This window comes from Aphanomyces invadans, assembly GCF_000520115.1.
Source record: "Aphanomyces invadans strain NJM9701 unplaced genomic scaffold supercont1.3, whole genome shotgun sequence".
Taxonomy (NCBI): Eukaryota; Oomycota; class Saprolegniomycetes; order Saprolegniales; family Verrucalvaceae; genus Aphanomyces; species Aphanomyces invadans.
Window position 1 is genome coordinate 1943630 of NW_008580148.1, and position 19035 is coordinate 1962664.

The 19035-nt window shown below is 58.0% G+C and overlaps 6 protein-coding genes across 6 annotated transcripts in view; 4 read left to right on the plus strand and 2 right to left on the minus strand.

Annotated features, from left to right (window-relative positions):
* Positions 1-3078: 3078 nt before the first annotated feature.
* On the plus strand, positions 3079-4081 carry H310_02269 (hypothetical protein; the record flags this gene model as incomplete). Its single annotated transcript, XM_008865718.1, has 2 exons — positions 3079-3861; positions 3935-4081. The coding sequence occupies 2 exons, from the start codon at positions 3079-3081 to the stop codon at positions 4079-4081; spliced, it is 930 nt and encodes a 309-aa protein (XP_008863940.1).
* A 183-nt stretch (positions 4082-4264) lies between these two features.
* Positions 4265-12944, minus strand: H310_02270 (hypothetical protein; the record flags this gene model as incomplete). Its single annotated transcript, XM_008865719.1, has 2 exons — positions 4265-4410; positions 4709-12944. The coding sequence occupies 2 exons, from the start codon at positions 12942-12944 to the stop codon at positions 4265-4267; spliced, it is 8382 nt and encodes a 2793-aa protein (XP_008863941.1).
* Positions 12945-13911: 967 nt separating this feature from the next.
* Positions 13912-14619, plus strand: H310_02271 (hypothetical protein; the record flags this gene model as incomplete). Its single annotated transcript, XM_008865720.1, has 1 exon — positions 13912-14619. One exon carries the CDS (start codon positions 13912-13914, stop codon positions 14617-14619), a length of 708 nt encoding a protein of 235 aa, XP_008863942.1.
* Positions 14620-14838: 219 nt separating this feature from the next.
* H310_02272 (hypothetical protein) lies at positions 14839-15402 on the plus strand (the record flags this gene model as incomplete). Its single annotated transcript, XM_008865721.1, has 1 exon — positions 14839-15402. The coding sequence occupies one exon, from the start codon at positions 14839-14841 to the stop codon at positions 15400-15402; it is 564 nt and encodes a 187-aa protein (XP_008863943.1).
* Positions 15403-16895: 1493 nt separating this feature from the next.
* H310_02273 (hypothetical protein) lies at positions 16896-18649 on the plus strand. Its single transcript, XM_008865722.1, has one exon. It carries the CDS (start codon positions 17197-17199, stop codon positions 17869-17871), a length of 675 nt encoding a protein of 224 aa, XP_008863944.1. The 5' UTR covers positions 16896-17196; the 3' UTR covers positions 17872-18649.
* Positions 18349-19035, minus strand: part of H310_02274 (hypothetical protein) — a 3262-nt gene continuing 2575 nt past the window's right edge. Inside the window, exon 2 of the mRNA XM_008865723.1 lies at positions 18349-18765. Within this exon, the coding sequence (XP_008863945.1) occupies positions 18554-18765 (212 nt within the window). The 3' untranslated portion in view covers positions 18349-18553. The remainder of the gene's footprint in view (positions 18766-19035) is intronic.

The window sequence follows — 19035 nt, forward strand, 5'->3', positions numbered from 1 at the left end:
CCGCTGTTGGTTCCTGCTCCACCTGCGATGGTGACACTGCCACCATTGGTTCCGGCTCCACCGATGAGGCTGCTGCTGCCGCCTGTTGCAGTAGCACTGCTACCAGCGGTGAAGGATACGCTACCACCGTTCGCGACCGAGCTTCGACCTGCAACTCCAGTAATGGACCCGATCGCAGCAGATGTCGAATCGCCAGTCACGAGGGAAATGGAACCTGTGGTAAAACCACCCGCACCAGTTGAAATGGCGACACCACCACTTCCAGCAGTTGCTGCACCACCGCCACTCGTCAACAGAATCTGACCGCCAGTGCTCGACGTGCCAGCACCACTCAACAATTCCACGTTTCCGCCAACTGTGCCTTGTCCGCCAGCCACGGAAGACTTCCCACCAGTGGACGCAGAACCCACCCCACCAGTCAGTGAAATAGATCCGCCGACACCAACTGCACTGCCTCCTGCAACAGCAGAAATGCTACCGCTGTTGCCGACAGACGTTGCAGTGCCTGTGCTTAAGGTCACACCACCACTTGTAAAGGCACCACCATTCGAACCCAACACAATATTTCCGCTTCGGGTTCCACCAAGCCCCGATGTCAATAGAATGCTACCACCAGTCGCAGGTGATGCTGTAGCCGCGCCCCCGCTCAATTCGACATTGCCACCGACGGTACCAGTGTTGCCAGAGATGGACACCTTCCCGCCAGTAGAAGCTGTACTTGATCCGGCAATCAAACTGATGACTCCAGCATTTCCAGCGGAGCTGCCTCCAACTGCAGCGCTGATGGTGCCGCCGCTGCCTCCGGTTGACGTCCCCGTGGTGATGAAAATTGCCCCGGAGGGAAATGCACCACCGGCAGATGATAATGCAATGCTTCCACTTCCTTGAGCCGACGATCCAGCCCCAGAGGTCAACATAATTTGACCACCAGTTGATGAACTTCCAACACCACTTGTCAGCTCAACATTTCCCCCAACAGTGCCTTGTCCCCCAACTAGAGAACTCTTGCCTCCAGTGGATGCGCTTCCAACACCAGCGGTGAAGGACACTGCACCTCCTAAACCAGCGCTGCTCATTCCACCTTGTCCAATGATGGAGCCAGCTGCACCAGCAGACGAAGCACCAGAAATCAAAGAGACAGAGCCAGTGGGGAACGCTCCAGCAACAGTTGAAAGGATAACATTCCCACTGTTGAAAGCAGCGGTTCCGGCGCCCGAGGTGAGCAACACACTACCACCAGACGCAGCCGAGGAAGCACCACCAGTTAAGCGGACATGACCACCCGTCGTCGTGGCAGCCAGGCCTCCAATCAACTGTACCTCACCACCAGCGGTTCCACCGGAGCCTCCGGTGAGAGCAATTTTACCTCCGAATGAAGCAGCACTTGCGCCAGATCCTAACGTGACGTCGCCACCTGCGCTGGTTCCTGCACTGGCCCCAACTTGGAGGGCAATACTGCCTCCTGTAGCACCAGCAGCCACCCCAGAGTTCAACGATAACGAACCAGTTGAGCCAGCACTGTCCGACGAAGACAATGTTAGAGCGCCGCTGGAGAGGGACGATGAGCCCACCCCGCTTGTAATTTGTACGGCGCCGCCAACACCAGACGAGCCAGCCCCACCAGCAATTATCGCAGCACCACCGTCAGCCGAGGTTCCGACGCCACCAACAATTCGGACGGATCCGCCACCAGTACCAGCACCACCTGTGATGGACGCTTGACCTCCAGTCGACAGAGTGCTGACACCTGCGGTGATGCTAGCTGAACCGCCAACGTTGTTGGTGGAATCGCCAACCGTCGCTGTAATGTCGCCAGGGTTGTTGGCTGCAGCTCCAGTGTTGAGATAGATTCCTCCAGCTCTTGGGCTTGCTTGCGTCGACAGGGCAATCACACCACTTCGAACAGTGTTGGAAATGCCAGTGGTCAAAGTAATGCTACCACCTGCGTTTGTGCTTCCAGTTCCAGTTGCAATTTGTAGCGAGCCACCCGTCGCACCGCTTCCACTCGCAAGTGAGACTACGCCCCCCATTGAGTCGCTGGATGCCCCCGAGGATATGGAAATGGCGCCCCCAAGACCAACGGCTGTACCTCCTGTCGAGACAATTATGCTTCCACTGAGGCCTCCAGTCGAAGTTCCTGTCGCCAGGGTGATCTTTCCCGATCTGCTGGCACTTCCCCTTGTCGACAGCGTAACATCCCCGGTGATTGACGTCGACGCTGCATTGCCGCTGGTCAGCTGAATGTCGCCACCGTTGGCAGCGCTCGAGTCTCCACCAGTCAGTGTGATACCGCCACCTGTCTGAGAGGACGCCGACCCACCAACGAGACTGATAAGTCCACCAGACGAGCCTCCGCCGCTCGAAATGGTCACGTCGCCGCCTTTGCTCGCTGGAGCGAGTCCAGCGACAACGGATACGCTACCACCCAAGCCTGCAGCAGTGCTGTCGCCGACGGATATGCCAATGTTGCCACCAACCCCAGCGCTCGATGTTCCTGTCGTGACTTGAACAAGTCCACTAGAAGCAGCGCCTCCGGCAGTGGACATCGTAATACCGCCGCTTGTCGAAGAACTTGCACCAGCGCCAGACGTCAAAGCAATATTGCCACCAAAGGTGGTGCCACCAGCACCACCGGTCAGCTCAACATTTCCACCGACCGCACCGCTGCCACCAGCAATGCTGGATTTGCCACCAGTGCTGCCAGTACTAGTGGTTGCACCGGCAGCCAAGGTCAATATAGCGCCGTTGTTTCCGGAACTGCTTCCTGCAATGGCGCTGATACGACCAGATGGCCCAGAAGAAGCACCAGTGCTAAGGAAAACGCTTCCACTCCCAGTGCCAACCGCACTGGTCGAGAGCGTGACATGTCCACTAACTGCTGCGCTATCGCCACTTTGAAGCAAAACATGCCCACCGGTGCTCGTTGCACCTGCACCGCCGATCAGCTCAACCGCACCGCCAAGGGTACCAGCTCCCCCTGTAAGCGACGACGTGCCACCACTTGCAACAGTGCTTGACCCAGCGGTAAAGGCAACGTCGCCCCCGATGCCTTGCGTGCCTCCACCAACTGTACCAACGATGCTGCCGCCAGTGCCACTTGTGGCACTTCCAGTTGATATAGCTACCGAACCAGAGTTTCCGCCAACGGCAACTCCAGATCTCAGAGAAAGGAGCCCAGAAGCACCGGCGCTGGACACACCGCTGTTGAAATTGATCGGCCCACCGGAAACGCCAGAGCCACTAGCAACATTTACACTTCCACCAGCTCCAGTGGACCCGGCACCAACTGTCAAAGAAATGCTGCCACCAGGACCACCCGTTGCACTTCCAGAAACAAAGGAAATCGCACCGCTTGTGGCATCACTTGGTGTGGACAAAGCAATCGATCCGCTGCTTCCAGTAGCAACACCAACGCCGCTGGTCAACAAAATGTTGCCACCGTTGCCAGTTGTTCCTGCACCAGCTGAAATGTCGACATTGCCACCAGTCACACCTCCACCGCCAAGGATTGATGCTTTACCACCGGCAGCGGCAGCGCTAGAGCCAGCGGTTAAGGTGATGACGCCACCGTCACCTACAGCTCCATTGCCAACAGTCGCTGTGATCGACCCTCCGGTTCCACCTGCCGTCGAGGCGCCCGTGGTGATGCTGATTGCTCCGGAATCACCGCCTGTGGACGCACTTGAAGCAATTGTGACGCCACCGGAAGCACCGCCGCTGGACGAACCACTTTGGACATTCACAGCACCACCGACCACATTGTTTCCGCTGGACAAACTGATGTCGCCACCAGTTCCCGCTGTACCAGCACCAACTCCAATGCGAATATGGCCGCTTGAGCCAACGGCCGCAGCGCCAGTGGTGAGTTGAATAGAACCAGTTGTATCGTTGTCCTTCGTGGACAACTTGAGGACTCCACTCGTTGCTGGACCAGCACCGGCACCGCTCGACAAGGTCACATCGCCGCCAAATCCAGCGGTACCGGAACCACCAGTTAGCTCAATGTTCCCTCCTCGAGTTCCAATTCCACCAACAATTGATGTTTTACCTCCGGTTCCAGCAGAACTCAAACCAGCCGTAAGGAGAATCGATCCACCCGTTGCCAAAGCACCACTGCCGGGAGTGACGGCAATGTTTCCTCCGGTTCCTCCGGACGCAGCGCCGCTGGACACTGTTATTTGCCCCGAGTTACCGCCAGTTGCGGCACCGGAAACAATCGCAAGAGACCCAGACGCTCCAGCAGACGAAGTTCCACTCGATACCGTCACTGTACCGCCAGATACGCCGTTACCGCTCGCCAGTGACAGACTGCCTCCAGTTCCAGTAGCGCCTGCTCCAACACCAACTGATATCGCCCCACCAGCACCGGCTGACGCAGCGCCAGTAGACAATTGAAGTGAGCCAGTATCGCTACCACCTGACGATGCAATGGCGATACTTCCGCTCGTTGATGCGGAGGACCCAGTGCCGCTCGATAACGAAACAGAGCCACCAAATGTAGTTGAGCCAGCTCCGCCCGTGATTTCAACGTTGCCACCGACCGAGCCAGCACCACCAAAAACAGACGATTTTCCCCCAGTGGAGGCAGTGCTCGCGCCGGCTGTAAAAGTGACTGCCCCACCAACCCCTACAGCACCATTGCCAACTGATCCCGTTATGCCGCCCCCTGTTCCACCACCAGCCACGCCGGTTTGCAAGGAAATCGCACCAGAATTTCCACCAGTGGACGCTGCAGTCGTGACCGTGGCTGGACCGGAAGCTCCTGCACTTGACGCGCCAGTGGACAAAGCTATCGCTCCACCGGCAGCTCCTGATCCACTGGTCAGCTGAACGTTGGCGCCATTTCCTGTGGTCGAAGCTCCAACGGATACGGAAATTGCACCTGCAGCAGAGCTCGATGCACCAGTGATGAGCGATAAGGGCCCGCTGTTTCCACCAGCCAACGTACTGACAGTGACTGCACCAGTCACTGCAGTCGTCGTAGTTGCCGCACCGGATGTCAGCAACACGCTTCCTCCGTTTACGGCACTTCCGGCTCCACCAAACAATCGCACGTCGCCACCTGCGGTGCCAGAACCACCAGCGACGGAGGTCAGACCCCCAGTTGATGCCGAACTGGATCCTGCAACCAGTTGAATCGTACCTCCGGCACCTGTAGCGCCAGACCCAACGGATGCAATGATTGAGCCACCAGTGCCTCCCGATGCCGCCCCCGTCGACAATGTTACAGCTCCCGAGTTTCCACCAGTGGACGAACTCGATTGAACGGATACAGCACCAGAAGTACCAGCGGTTGAAGCACCCGAGGAGAGTGTCAATGCGCCACCAACAGCAGAACTCCCACTGGATAGGCTCACGCTACCACCTGTTCCAGTGTTACCGCCAGCCACCGCGACTTGAATGGCACCACCACCACCAGCACTGGCAAGTCCAGTCGTAATGGCAATCGCGCCAGTTGCAGCGGCTGCTGTTGTACTCAGAGACAGCGTGCCAGATTGTCCTCCGCTTCCACTGATCATAGATACACCTCCACCAACTCCGCTTGCACCAGCACCACCGGTCAAAGCAATGCTGCCCCCGTTAGCTGTGGAGCCAACACCACCGTTTAACTGAACTCCGCCGCCAGCAGTTCCAGCTCCACCGTTAACTGAGCTGATGCCTCCAGTACCAACAGAACTCGCACCGGCAGTGAGCGTCAGCACGCCGCCATTTCCAACGATACCATTTCCAACAGTAGCCGTCAGGGCGCCACCTGATCCACCTGCTGTCGACGCACCAGTCAAGATGGACACAGCCCCCGATGCTCCGCCAGTGGCTGCACTAGAACCCAATACCACCGTGCCGGATGTACCAGCAGTAGATGCCCCACTGAGAACGGACACCGCGCCGCCGGAAACTCCGACCCCACTGGTGATGGAAATGGCACCACCAGCCCCTGTTGTTCCACTGCCAACAGAAATTGAAACACTTCCGCCTGCACCACTTGACGCAGCTCCAGTTCGGAGGTTCATCGCACCAGTCGAAGCGCTTGGTTGCGTGCTCAACGAGATGCCACCACTGACCGAAGCAGCTGCACCGACACCACTTCGCAACACAATGTCGCCGCCAGACGCCGATGTACCAGAACCAGATATCAATTCTACATTCCCACCGGCGGTACCGGCGCCGCCCACAAGCGATGATTTACCACCCGTTGACGCTGAACTGGCCCCAGCAGTAAACACAACATTTCCGCCAGCTCCGGTCGCACCATTCCCAACAGTGGCAGCTATGTTGCCACCAGCCCCGCCAGTGCTCGCGCCAGTCGAAAGCACCACTTGCCCAGAGCTGCCACCGGTGGCTACATTGGAGGATAGAGTCAGGCTTCCCGATGTACCGGCGCTTGATGAACCACTCGACAAGAGAACGTTCCCACCAGTCACACCACTTCCACTCAAAATGGAGACGTCGCCACCGGTTGCACTACTCGATCCAACGGAGGCTCGAATCGAACCTGACGCGCCGGCAGTTGCAACGCCAGTGGAGAGACCAATTGCACCACTGACACTACCGGAAGGGCTGGAAATGTCAATGTTTCCACTCGGCTTCGTCGTGTCGATGCCAGCACCACTGGTAAGTACCAGGCGTCCCCCACTCGTTTGAGCTCCAACACCCCCGGACAGCAAAATCCGGCCACCTTCGGTGCCTTGAGATGCAACCAGGTCAATGTTTCCGCCAGCAGCATTTGCGCTCTGGCCAGCAGCAAGGGAGATTCCACTGCCAGCGCCGACCGTGCTTCCTCCGCTGGACAGCACAATGTTGCCACCAACCCCTAAGGTTGATGCACCAGTCTGAAGCGTGATGGCTCCACTCGTAGAATCACCCGTTGCAGACGACAACACCACACCTCCACTGAACGATGTGGAGGCGCCAGAGCCGCTCTTGATGATAACGTGACCGCCTGTTGTCGTGCCGCCAGCCCCACCAACAAGTTCAACGTTTCCACCAACAGCAGCAGCACCACCAGTTATAGCAACTTTGCCGCCAATACCAGCAGCCTTAGAGGAAGCGCCAGAGGTGAGCGTGACTGTGGCTCCATCGGTACCCGATGATGAGCCAGGAATGACAGAGATTCCACCCACTGCACCGGCAGATGCGCCAGTAGAAAGCGTAATCGTACCTGTCGACGTACCAACGCTGCTGGTAGCGACAGTAACGCCTCCACTTGCAGCACTGCCATCGCCGCTTCTCAGAAGAATCGACCCACCAGCACCGCTTGAACCAGCTCCACCAGTGACTTGAACGCTGCCTCCGACAGTTCCGCCACCTCCAATCAACGAGCTGGTGCCGCCAGCAGCAACCGTACTCGCACCTGCCGTCATCGTGAGGGTGCCACCAGTTCCTTGGACACCAGAGCCAACAGACATCGCAACATCACCACCCGTACCACCGGTGGCACTTCCTGAAGCAATCGTCATCGTTCCAGAGTTACCACCAACTGAGGCCCCCGTTTGAACAGAAAAAGCTCCAGATACGCCTGCAGTAGATGCACCACTGGTCAATGCCAGGGCTCCACCAACGACACCGGCGCCACTTGCGATGCTGACGCCGCCACCAGTGCCCGTGCTTCCGCTTCCGACGGACAGTACAATATTCCCACCTGGGCCACTTGATCCAGCACCCGTACTGAGTGTAATCGCACCCGATGTGCTTCCGCCCGATGTAGCCAGTGCAATTGTGCCACTGGTTGATGAAGCTGCCGCTGCTCCGCTTGTGATGAGTACGTTTCCCCCGCTACTGGAAGAACCAAGCCCAGACGTCAATTCGACATTTCCACCGACAGTTCCAGCGCCGCCTGTAAGTGATGACTTGCCTCCCGTCGCAACAGAGCTCGCGCCGGCTGTGAGGGACAACGCGCCACCGTTTCCAAGAGCTCCACTTCCAACGGTAGCTGTGATCGCACCACCGGTACCACCAGCGGTGGAGGTACCGGAAGCGAGGGTCACACCTCCGCTGTTCCCGCCTGTAGCGGCACTCGATGCAATTGAAACCGCGCCAGAGACACCAGCGGTGGCCACACCACTTGAAATCGAAATCGCCCCACCGTTGACACCAACGCCAGAGTTGACATGAACCGCACCACCCGTACCAGTGCTGCCGCTGCCAACAGACAGAGTGATGGCACCACCGCCAGAAGCGGTACTACTTCCAGTTCGAAGTGAAATCGCGCCTGACGTAGCGCTGTTTTGAGAGCTCAGAGCAATCCCACCACTTACAGCTGCAGCTGCACTGGCACCGCTCTTGATTAAAACATCCCCACTGCTTCCGGCAGAACTTGTACCACTGGTGACTTCAACGTTTCCACCAGTGGCTCCAGCCCCACCATTCAAAGTAACTTTGCCCCCAACTGCGGCTGAGCTCAGTCCTGCGGTCAAGGCAATCGAGCCTCCATTTCCAGTGTCGCCATTGCCGACGGTAACAGCAAGACCTCCACCAGTACCGCCTGTAGCAGGTCCAGACGCGATAGTGATTGAACCAGAATTCCCTCCAGCTGCAGCCGCTGACGACAACACAACACTTCCAGAGGCTCCAGCAGTGGAACTTCCACTGCCAATTTGAACAGCACCGCCCGACACCGAGTTACCAGAGGACAATTGAAGATTGCCTCCACTGCCAAGTGTTCCAGCACCAACCCCAATGGAAACCGTGCCGCCAGCTCCGTTGCTAGCCACTCCAGAACTCAATAGGATCGCCCCAGAGGTCACTGCACCAGCGGTAGATAATGAAATGGACCCTGATTGACCCAAAGTTGAGCTGGCACCACTCAATAGTGCCACATTGCCACCAGCACCAGTGACACCCGCACCGGCAGTCACGAGAATGTTTCCACCTAATGTTCCAGCCGGAGTATCGCCGCCAAGAAGCTCGACGTTCCCACCAGATGTCCCCACACCACCAGTCAGTTGAATTTTACCACCGGTGGATGCGGTGCTAGCTCCAGCAGTGAATGAGATCCGACCGCCAGGGGTAGTGGCCGCCGGCACTCCGTTGCCAACAGTTGCAATGATATTGCCACCCGCAGTATTGCTCGATGTTCCAGTTGCAAGATTAAGCGAGCCTGATTCACCGCCGGTTGCTGCAGCTGTGGAAATTGACACAGCACCCGAGCTTCCAGCAGAGGACGACCCACTTGCAATGACGATGTTACCACCGGAGGGTCCAGAACCACTGTTGAGACTAAGGGATCCACTTTGGCCGGTCGAACCGGTACCAACTGAGATCAGCACACTTCCACCAGCACCACCAGTTCCCGGACCAGTGGCAAGGGTCATTGTCCCGGAGGACGCTGATTCCTTCGTGCTCAATGTGACATCACCGCTGAAGGATGAAGCTGCACCAGATCCAGACACAAGGGCGATGCTTCCACCGGTACTCGAAGTCGCAAGGCCACCAGTAATCGCGACGTCTCCACCAACGGTGCCACTGCCGCCAAGCAGAGACGACTTACCTCCGGTTGAAGCCGTCGATACTCCCGCAGTAAAAGTTATGCCGCCGCCAACTCCTGACGCAGCCGAACCAACAGTTGCCATGATATCACCACCAGCTCCTCCGGTGGCGTCACCAGTCAGAAGCGAGACGGCGCCGGAGTTACCTCCTGTGGATAGAGAGGATTGCAACGTGACCGATCCAGACCTGCCGGCACTGGAACTTCCACTTGCTAAAGTCATGGCACCACCTGTCACCGAAGAGCCAGCCGTAAAAGCAACGGCGCCACCGACGCCGGACGCACCATTCCCCACCGTTCCGGTGATGGCACCTCCACGGCCACCAGAAGCAACGCCAGTGGTAATAACGACACTGCCGGAGTCGCCTCCACTCGAAGCTCCCGTCGAGAGTGCCACGTTGCCGGAAGCTCCAGCCGAAGATGCTCCAGTGGTTGCCGTGATATCACCACCAACCACAGAGTTGCCACTGGTCAAGCGGACGGCTCCACCTGTACCCGAAGTCCCTCCACCCACGGACAGGGTAATCGTTCCGCCAACAGCCCCCGACGAGGAACCACTGCGGATAGAGATGGCGCCGCCACTGGTGGAGGACGCGCTTGGAGTGCTGAGTGCAATGCTTCCACTGACTGAGTTACTAGCAGCTGCTCCTGTGGCGAGTATAATATCACCACTGGCAGTGGCAGAGCCAGCACCGCTTGTTACTTCGACGTTTCCTCCGACGGTACCAGCACCACCAAGTAACGACGTCTTGCCTCCAGTTGCCACAGAACTCGCACCACTTGTAAACGTAATCGCTCCTCCATTGCCAACCACACCATTCCCAACTGTACCAGAGATAGCGCCGCCGGTTCCTCCAGTTGCGGCACCAGTAGTAAGCGTAACAGACCCAGACGAACCACCAACAGAGGGGGCCGTGGAGAGAGCAACACTTCCGGAAACCCCAGCAGTGGATGCCCCACTGGACAACACGGCAGAGCCACCAACTGCGCCATTTCCACTTGCAACGTTGACAGCACCACCAGTTCCTGCAACTCCACCACCAACGGACACGCTGATGCCGCCTCCAGCACCAGTTGTAGCAGTCCCTGAGCGAAGTAAAATCGAGCCAGTAGTGCTACTGCCAGCAGTGCTCAACGAAATGCCACCACTCGTCGATGATGCAGCGCCAGAACCACTTGTTGCTGTGATGCTTCCTCCGAGCGTCGTTGCACCAGCTCCACCAGTGAGCTCGACGTTTCCCCCAACAGTTCCACCACCGCCAAGGAGAGCGCTCTTTCCTCCGGTTGAAGCAGCGCTATTGCCAGCGGTAAACGTGACCGCGCCACCAACTCCGGTTGCACCCGATCCAACAAGACCAGTGATACCACCACCCGCACCCCCCGCGGCGGCTCCAGAATTGAACGACAGTGCACCAGAGTTGCCTCCAGTGGATGCCCCAGACGTAAGAGATACAGGTCCAGAAACACCACCAGATGACGTTCCAGTGGTCAAGCTCACAGGTCCACCGTTGACTCCTGCTCCACTGATTATCGTAGCGGCTCCGCCCGTGCCAGTGCTAGCACTTCCAACTTGAAGCAAGATTGAGCCTCCAGCACCACCAGTACCAGCGCCCGTCGAAAGGGATATGGCTCCACTAGTACTCGCACTGGCACTCACGAGGGCAATGAGTCCACTCTGACTGCTCGATGCGCCACTGGTTAACGTAACTTGTCCACCAATGCCAGCGGTAGCTGCCCCTGCAGTCAATGCAACATCGCCACCGACGGTGCCACTTCCGCCAACAATGGAGCTTTTGCCACCGGTCGATGCAGAGCTCGAACCACCCGTTAGAGTGACAGCGCCACCAAGTCCAGTGTCGCCATTGCCGGAGGTGCCAATCAAACTACCACCTGTGCCCCCAGAAGCTGCCCCGGTTGTCAAGCGTACAGTGCCGGAGTTACCGCCCACGGATGGGCTCGTCGACAATGAGATTCCGCCAGACTGGCCACCAATTGATGAGCCACTGATGACACTGACATCGCCACCAGAGGCTGAATTGCCGCTGGTCAAACTGATAGCACCTCCAATGCCGGCGGTTCCAGCACCAACGGATAAGCGAATACTGCCACCCGCACCGTTTGCACCAGCACCGGTGGCGAGTTGAATGAGTCCAGTCGTATCACCGTTCGCACTTGCGATGCGCACATCGCCACTGAGGGCCGGTCCGACGCCCAGGCCACTGGTGAGAGCGACATCCCCGCCAACACCGGCAGAGCCAGCTCCACCTGACACTTCAACATTACCGCCGACAACACCAGCGCCTCCACGCACAGCAACTTTACCACCCGTAGCAGCAGAACTGACCCCAGCAGTCAGAGACAGACCTCCGCCAGCACCAACAGTACCGCTTCCACTGGTCAAGCTAATATCCCCACCTCGACCACCGGTGGACGCGCCAGTTGCGATCGCGATCTGGCCGGAATTTCCCCCAGCAGATGCAGCAGTTGACACTGTGGCATCTCCAGACACGCCAGCAGTCGATGCTCCACTCAAGACGGAGATGGCACCACCAACAACGCTGTCACCACTCTTGAGCGCAAGTGATCCACCGGTTCCGGCTGTTCCCGTACCGACGGAGATAGCAATGGCACCACCACCACCAGTGGAACCTGCGCCAGTACTCAGAATAATAGCTCCGCTCGTACTGGCAGAAGTGGTTGATAGGGTGATTCTACCACTGAACGCGCTTGCAGCGCCGGAACCACTTACAAGGCTTATGTCACCCCCAGTCGACGTCAGACTTGATCCGGATGACAACGTGACGGCGCCACCGACGTTTGTTTGTCCAATGCCGCCGTTCAGAACCACGCCGCCACCGGACGAACCTTGGCCCCCAAGCAAGGAAAGCCTCCCGCCAGTTGACGACGAAGCGGTTGTGCTTCCAGCAGTCAATGCCACTGCACCGCCTGTCGCAACCACACTGCTTCCAACTGCTGCAATGATATCGCCACCTTGACCAGTCGCCGTGGAGGCGCCAGAGAGCAACGAAATGCTGCCAGAATTGCCACCAGTAGCCGCAGCGGTACCAATCGATACGCCACCGGATCCTCCAGCTGTTGATGAGCCTGTGAGAAGCGAAATTGGCCCACCAGTAACTGATGTCCCCCCTCGAATCGAAACACTGCCGCCAGTGGACGCGGTGCCTGCCCCAACGGACAAGCTAATACTGCCTCCTGGCCCGGCACTGCCGGCACCCGTATTGAGTGAAATTGCTCCAGAAGTACTGGAGCCAACAGTGCTCAATGCAATTGCACCACTTGTTGAAGCAGATGCGCCGGCGCCACTGGAGAGCGCTATTCCACCGCCAACTGCAGTGGTGCTCGCACCTCCTGTCAATATGACTTGACCGCCAGCATTGATACCTCCGGCGCCACCAGATAACTCAACATTTCCCCCGGCCAGACCAAGACCAGCTGTCATGGATGCTTTGCCTCCAGTTGACACTGTGCTGGACCCTGCCGTTAGTGTAATTGGACCACCAACACCAGATACGCCGCTGCCGACTGAAGCAATGATTGAGCCACCTGTGCCGCCAACAGTAGCCGCACCAGTCGAAATTGTAACAGTGCCAGAAGGCCCGCCAACTGAGTTGCTTGTAGACAATGTAATTGCGCCAGATTGACCAGCCGTCGATGCGCCAGTTCGAAGAGTCATTGCACCACCAGTAACAGAAGATCCAGAAGTCACAGTGACAGAGCCTCCCGTACCAGCAACGGACGACCCAACAGCCAAGGCCAAACTGCCACCCCGACCACCGTTTGCAGTGCCAGTTGTCAAGGAAATGGCACCGGTGTTACCTCCGGCGGAGTTGCTCGTAGACATAGCAATGCTTCCAGAATCACCGCCTGTAGATGCTCCACTGGTCACCTGAATGGCCCCACCCGTGACGGATTGCCCAGCAGTCAACAGAATGGCACCACCACTTCCACTTGAGCCAGTGCCAACCAACATGGAGATGTCGCCCCCCGCCGCCGAATTCGACAACCCGGACGCAATCTCAACGGTGCCAGAGCTGCCCCCGATAGCGTCACTTGACTTCAGACTGACACTGCCTGATGCGCCGCCAGTAGAAGCTCCACTTGTAATTGATGTGGCACCACCGATGACACCTTTTCCACTTGTAACTGAAATTTGTCCACCAACGCCGACGCCGCCGTTGCCAACGGATAAGCGAATGGCTCCGCCAGCTGCATCGTTTGCAAGTCCCGTCGATACATGGACCGGTCCGGAGCTCCCTTGGACTGCCGTATTTGTCGACAATGAAATTGCACCAGACGCACCGGCCAAAGATGGCCCTGTGAGCAGAGTGATATCGCCACCAACAACGTTTTCACCGGCGGTCAGCGAGATCAATCCACCCGTGCCACTGACACCTCCGCCGACCTGAATGGACACGCTGCCACCTGTGGCAGTGTCCGTGACTCCTGTTCCAAGAGTTATGGTACCAGATGAGCCACCTGACGCAGCGGCGGAAGAAATTTCTACACTGCCAGAGATACCGGCACTAGACGGACCAGACGTCAGTTGCAGAGCACCACCGACGGGAGCTGACCCGGCTGACAATTGGAGTTTTCCTCCAGTGCCAGTATCGCCCGAGCCAACCGACAACGCCAATTTGCCACCGTTGCCCCCTGTGGCCCCGCCCGAGAGCAGCGAAATATCACCAGAGTTTCCACCAACAGAGGCTCCAGTTGTCAGAGTCGACGCGCCAGAATCCCCAGCGCTGGACGATCCACTAGACAATGCCAGGACCCCTCCCGTTGGCGCAGATCCTGCTAAGAGGGATACCCCACCACCAGTGCCACTTGCACCATTTCCGACAGACGCAGAAATGGCACCACCCGTTCCTCCAGTGGACGCACCACTTGAAAAGCTGATCGCTCCGGAACTTCCACCAACAGCAGCACTCGAGGTTAACGAAACAGCTCCTGAAGCACCTGCAGTTGATGCGCCACTGAGTAAGGACACAGCACCGCCAAAAGGAGCGGCACCAGCAACGAAGGCGACAGAACCACCAGTTCCAACAGAGCCGCTGCCAACGTTTCCAGAGATTCCACCACCGGCACCTCCAGAAGAAACTCCAGTGGATATTTGAACCGCGCCAGATGCGCCTCCAGCAGCAGTGCTAGTGGACAGTGCAATCGCACCAGACGCGCCAGCTGTAGACGCTCCACTGCGCAGCGAAACAGGTCCTCCAACAGCCGACCCACCAGCGGTGAAGGCAAGACTACCCCCGGTACCAACGGTGCCCAGGCCGACTGTGGCTGAAATTCCACCACCAATTCCTCCAGTGGAAGTTCCGGTCGACAGGGAGATGGCCCCTGTGTTTCCGCCGGCTGCGGTATTGGTCGACATTGAGATGGTACCGGATGCCCCGCCAGTAGCAAGTCCACTCAAGAGACTGATGGCTCCACCAACAACCGAGCCACCAGCAGCAAGTGACACTGAACCACCAGTCCCGGACGTGCCCGTTCCAACCGAAGCAGCAATGGACCCGGTTGTTCCGCCAGTCACACCACTTGTCGACAACGTGATGCCACCCGATGCGCCACCAACCGCTGTGCTTGTGGTAATCGAGATTGACCCAGAATTTCCAGCAGTGGAGGAACCGCTCAAAAGAGAAATCGGTCCACCAGCTACAGAAGTCCCTGCACTCAAACGAATTTGGCCTCCCGTGCCAACGACGCCGGTTCCAACGGACATCACAACGTTTCCTCCGGTTCCACCACTGGCGGATGATCCTGATGCAATCGTAATTTGCCCAGAATTTCCACCGGTTGCAGTACTTGTGGCAGCGGTGATACCGCCAGACACGCCACCGGTTGAGGACCCACTGGTAACGAAAACAGATCCACCAGCAACAGAATTGCCGCTTTGAATTGTAAAATCGCCTCCAGCACTTGAGCTGCCAACACCAACGCTCATGGTAATGGCGCCCCCTGGGCCAGATGAACTGGTTCCGGTGGAGAGTTGAATCGCACCGCTGGCAACACCGCTTGCGGTTTTCAAGTTGACTCTGCCAGTCGTGGCTCCAACGCCACTTGTTAAGACAACAGCACCACCGGTTGCAGAGCTGCTGACACCACCGGTAACAGCGACGGTGCCACCGACACCGACATTTCCAAGGCCACCGGTGATCGCAACATTGCCGCCAATCGAACCAACCCCACCAACTTGAGTGATGTCGCCGCCATTTGCAGACGAACTGAGCCCAGCCGTTAGAACAATGGATCCACCCGTTCCAGTGACACCATTGCCAACTGTGGCGACAATTCCACCGCCAGTGCCACCGCTTGTGGACGGTCCCGACAAGATAGAAACATCTCCGCCATTACCGCCCACTGCAGAGCTAGTTGACAGCACAATGGCGCCAGATGCGCCGCCAGTGGCACTTCCACTTGTCATTAAGATGGCACCACCGGTAACAGATGCACCACTTGACAGGGAAATTGCACCGCCAATACCAGCGGTGCCAGTGCCAACTGACAAAGCAATGCCGCCACTGACTCCATTCGATGCAGCTCCAGTGGTGAGCGATACCGATCCAGAGGTGGTACCAGAAGCAGTTCCAGCATTAAAATTCCCGCTAGCCGTCGCCCCAACACCACTAAGCAGTGTCAGACTTCCACCGATCGTCGTTGCACCAGCTCCACCGGTCAATTCGACAGCGCCACCGATGTTACCAGAGCCACCAACAACACTGGCTTTTCCACCAGTGGCAGCGGCGCTACCACCAGCAGTGAGAACGATATTTCCACCATTTCCAGTGTCACCACTGCCAACAGTCGCCAACACATCGCCTGCTTTACCCCCAGCAGCAGCACCGGTCACGAGGGCTATAGCACCAGAATTACCACCTGCAGATGTCGTTGATGAAAGAGATATTCCCCCGGAGATTCCTGCAGAGGATGCGCCACTTGATAATTGGACACCTCCGCCCGCAACTCCATCGCCGCTCTTGATACTGACAGCACTTCCCGTCCCAGTGCTTGACGAGCCGGCGGAAAGCCCGATTGTTCCGGCGGCACCGCCACTTCCTGCTCCCGTTTGAAGCAGGATTGCGCCAGAGTTACTGCTTGCAGCAGACGCAATTGTAACTGAACCACTTGTGGAGGCTGAGGCACCTGCTCCGGTAAGGAGTTGGATGCTTCCACCATTTGAGTTGGAGCCAAAACCACCAGTGAGCTCGACGTTTCCGCCAACTGTTCCACTTCCACTCACTGCAGACACTTTCCCCCCGGTGCTGGCGGAGCTTGCACCGGCAGTGAATGTGACGGAACCACCTGCGCCAACGAGGCCGTTGCCCACAGTCGCAGAGATACCGCCGCCAGTTCCACCAGCAGTGGAGCTTCCGCTTGTTATGGCAACTGTTCCCGATGTCCCACCAGTAGAAGCGCCAGTTCCAATGGTCACGGCTCCCGACGCTCCATTCGTAGACGTTCCAGTGGTCAGCCCAATGGACCCTCCAACAACGCCAGCACCACTGGTTAGGCCAATGTTTCCCCCGGTTCCAGCTGTGCCAGCACCAACCGTCAAGGTGATTGCCCCCCCGGGCCCACTCGAGCCAGCACCAGATCTCAGCTGAATCGCTCCACTGGTTGAACTTGCGGCAGTGCTGACAGACACCGCGCCACTTACGGAGTTGGAGCCACCAGCGCCAGTCAGCAAGTTGATGTTACCGCCAGAGGACCAAGAACCAGCGCCGCCTGTCAACTCCACGTTGCCGCCGACAGTGCCTTGTCCACCAACGATGGAACTCTTTCCACCCGTTGAGGCAGAACTGATGCCAGCTGTAAACGTGACAGCTCCTCCAGCCCCGGCGACACCATTGCCAACGAGTCCCGTTATGTCGCCTCCAGTGCCACCTGAAGCTGATGTTCCAGTGGTTAATCGAATGCTTCCAGTGGAACCACCGGTCGCTGCCGCAGATGACAACGCGATTGATCCAGATGCACCTGCCGTCGAGGCTCCGCTAGTTAATGTGACAGCTCCGCCGACAGCAGCTGCCCCGCCGGACAAACTGATTGCACCACCGGTTCCAACTGTGCCGGTTCCAACCGTAAGGCGGATTGCTCCAACCGGGCCATTCGACGCAGTGCCTGTAGTCAGCTGGACTGCACCACTTGTTACGCCAGCGGCAGAATTCAACGCGATACTGCCAGTCAACCCCAACGACGAGCTCAATCCCGTAGTCAATGCAATATTTCCACCGGTTCCAGATGAGCCCGTTCCGCCGGTCAAAACAATACTGCCGCCACTGGTTTGGCCAGCTCCACCAGACACTTCGACATTGCCCCCGGTTGTAGTTCCGCTGCCACCAAAGAGCGATGTCTTCCCGCCAATTTGATCGGCACTAGCTCCCGCGGTAAGTGTGATTGCGCCACCGAGGCCTGTTGCTCCGCTTCCGCTTGAGATGGCCACGCCGCCACTGGTACCACCCGTTGCGACGCCAGCCGATATTGTCACAAGTCCAGAATTTCCACCGGTTGAAGCACTTGAGGCGATGTTGACTGCTCCAGACGCTCCGCCAGTCGACGCACCACTTGTGGCAGTCAACACGCCTCCAACAACTCCTTTTCCGCTGGATAGCGACACCGCTCCACCAGTGCCAAGTGTGGCGACTCCGACTGAGAGGCTAATCGAGCCCCCAGGGCCGGCGGTTGTGTCCCCAGAGGTGAGAGCAATTGAGCCGCTGGTACTTCCGCTGACAGAACTTACGGCAATGTCTCCACTTGTCGAAGTTGCACCACTGCCTGCGCCGCCGGTGATTGCAATTCCACCACCATTCCCATTGGAGCCAGCCCCACCGATCAATTGAACTTGACCGCCAACTACACCAGCCCCTCCAGTAATGGAGACTCTTCCACCAGCAGCGGCAGAGCTTTCGCCAGATGTCACCGACACTTCGCCGCCAGTGCCAGTGTTTCCAGCCCCGACAGACATTGTTATCGCACCACCTTTGCCACCAGTGGACACGCCAGTCCTCAGACCGACCGAGCCCGAGTCTCCCCCCGTGGATACACTTGATTTCAATGACACAGCGCCGGACGCTCCTGCGCTTGAGCTTCCACTCGTGAAATCCAGCGCACCGCCGACAACTGAGTTTCCACTTGACAGAGTGATATCACCACCGGTTCCGCTGGCCCCAACACCAACCGACGCTCGAATGCTTCCTCCAGCGCCAGCGTTGGCAGCTCCAGTGGCCAATACAATCGTTCCGCTGAGTCCTGCCGCAGCTGCGCTTAACACAACGTCGCCACTGATAGCAGGACTTGCTCCAACTCCAGAGAGCAGCACAACATTTCCACCTGCTCCAGCGGTGCCAGAACCACCGGTCAACTGAGCAACGCCACCGACAGTTCCAACTCCACCAACCAAGGCTGCCTGACCGCCCGCAGCAGCGCTGCTAGCTCCAGCAGTAAGCAATATCGCTCCGCCAGCACCAGACACACCGCTTCCAACAGTTGCGGAAATACCTCCTCCTGTTCCACTCGACGTCGACGACCCCGAG

Coding starts and splice junctions, on each gene's coding strand:
- H310_02273 (XM_008865722.1), top strand. CDS start 17,197: ATGTTACCGCCAGAGGACCAAGAACCAGCGCCGCCTGTCAACTCCACG.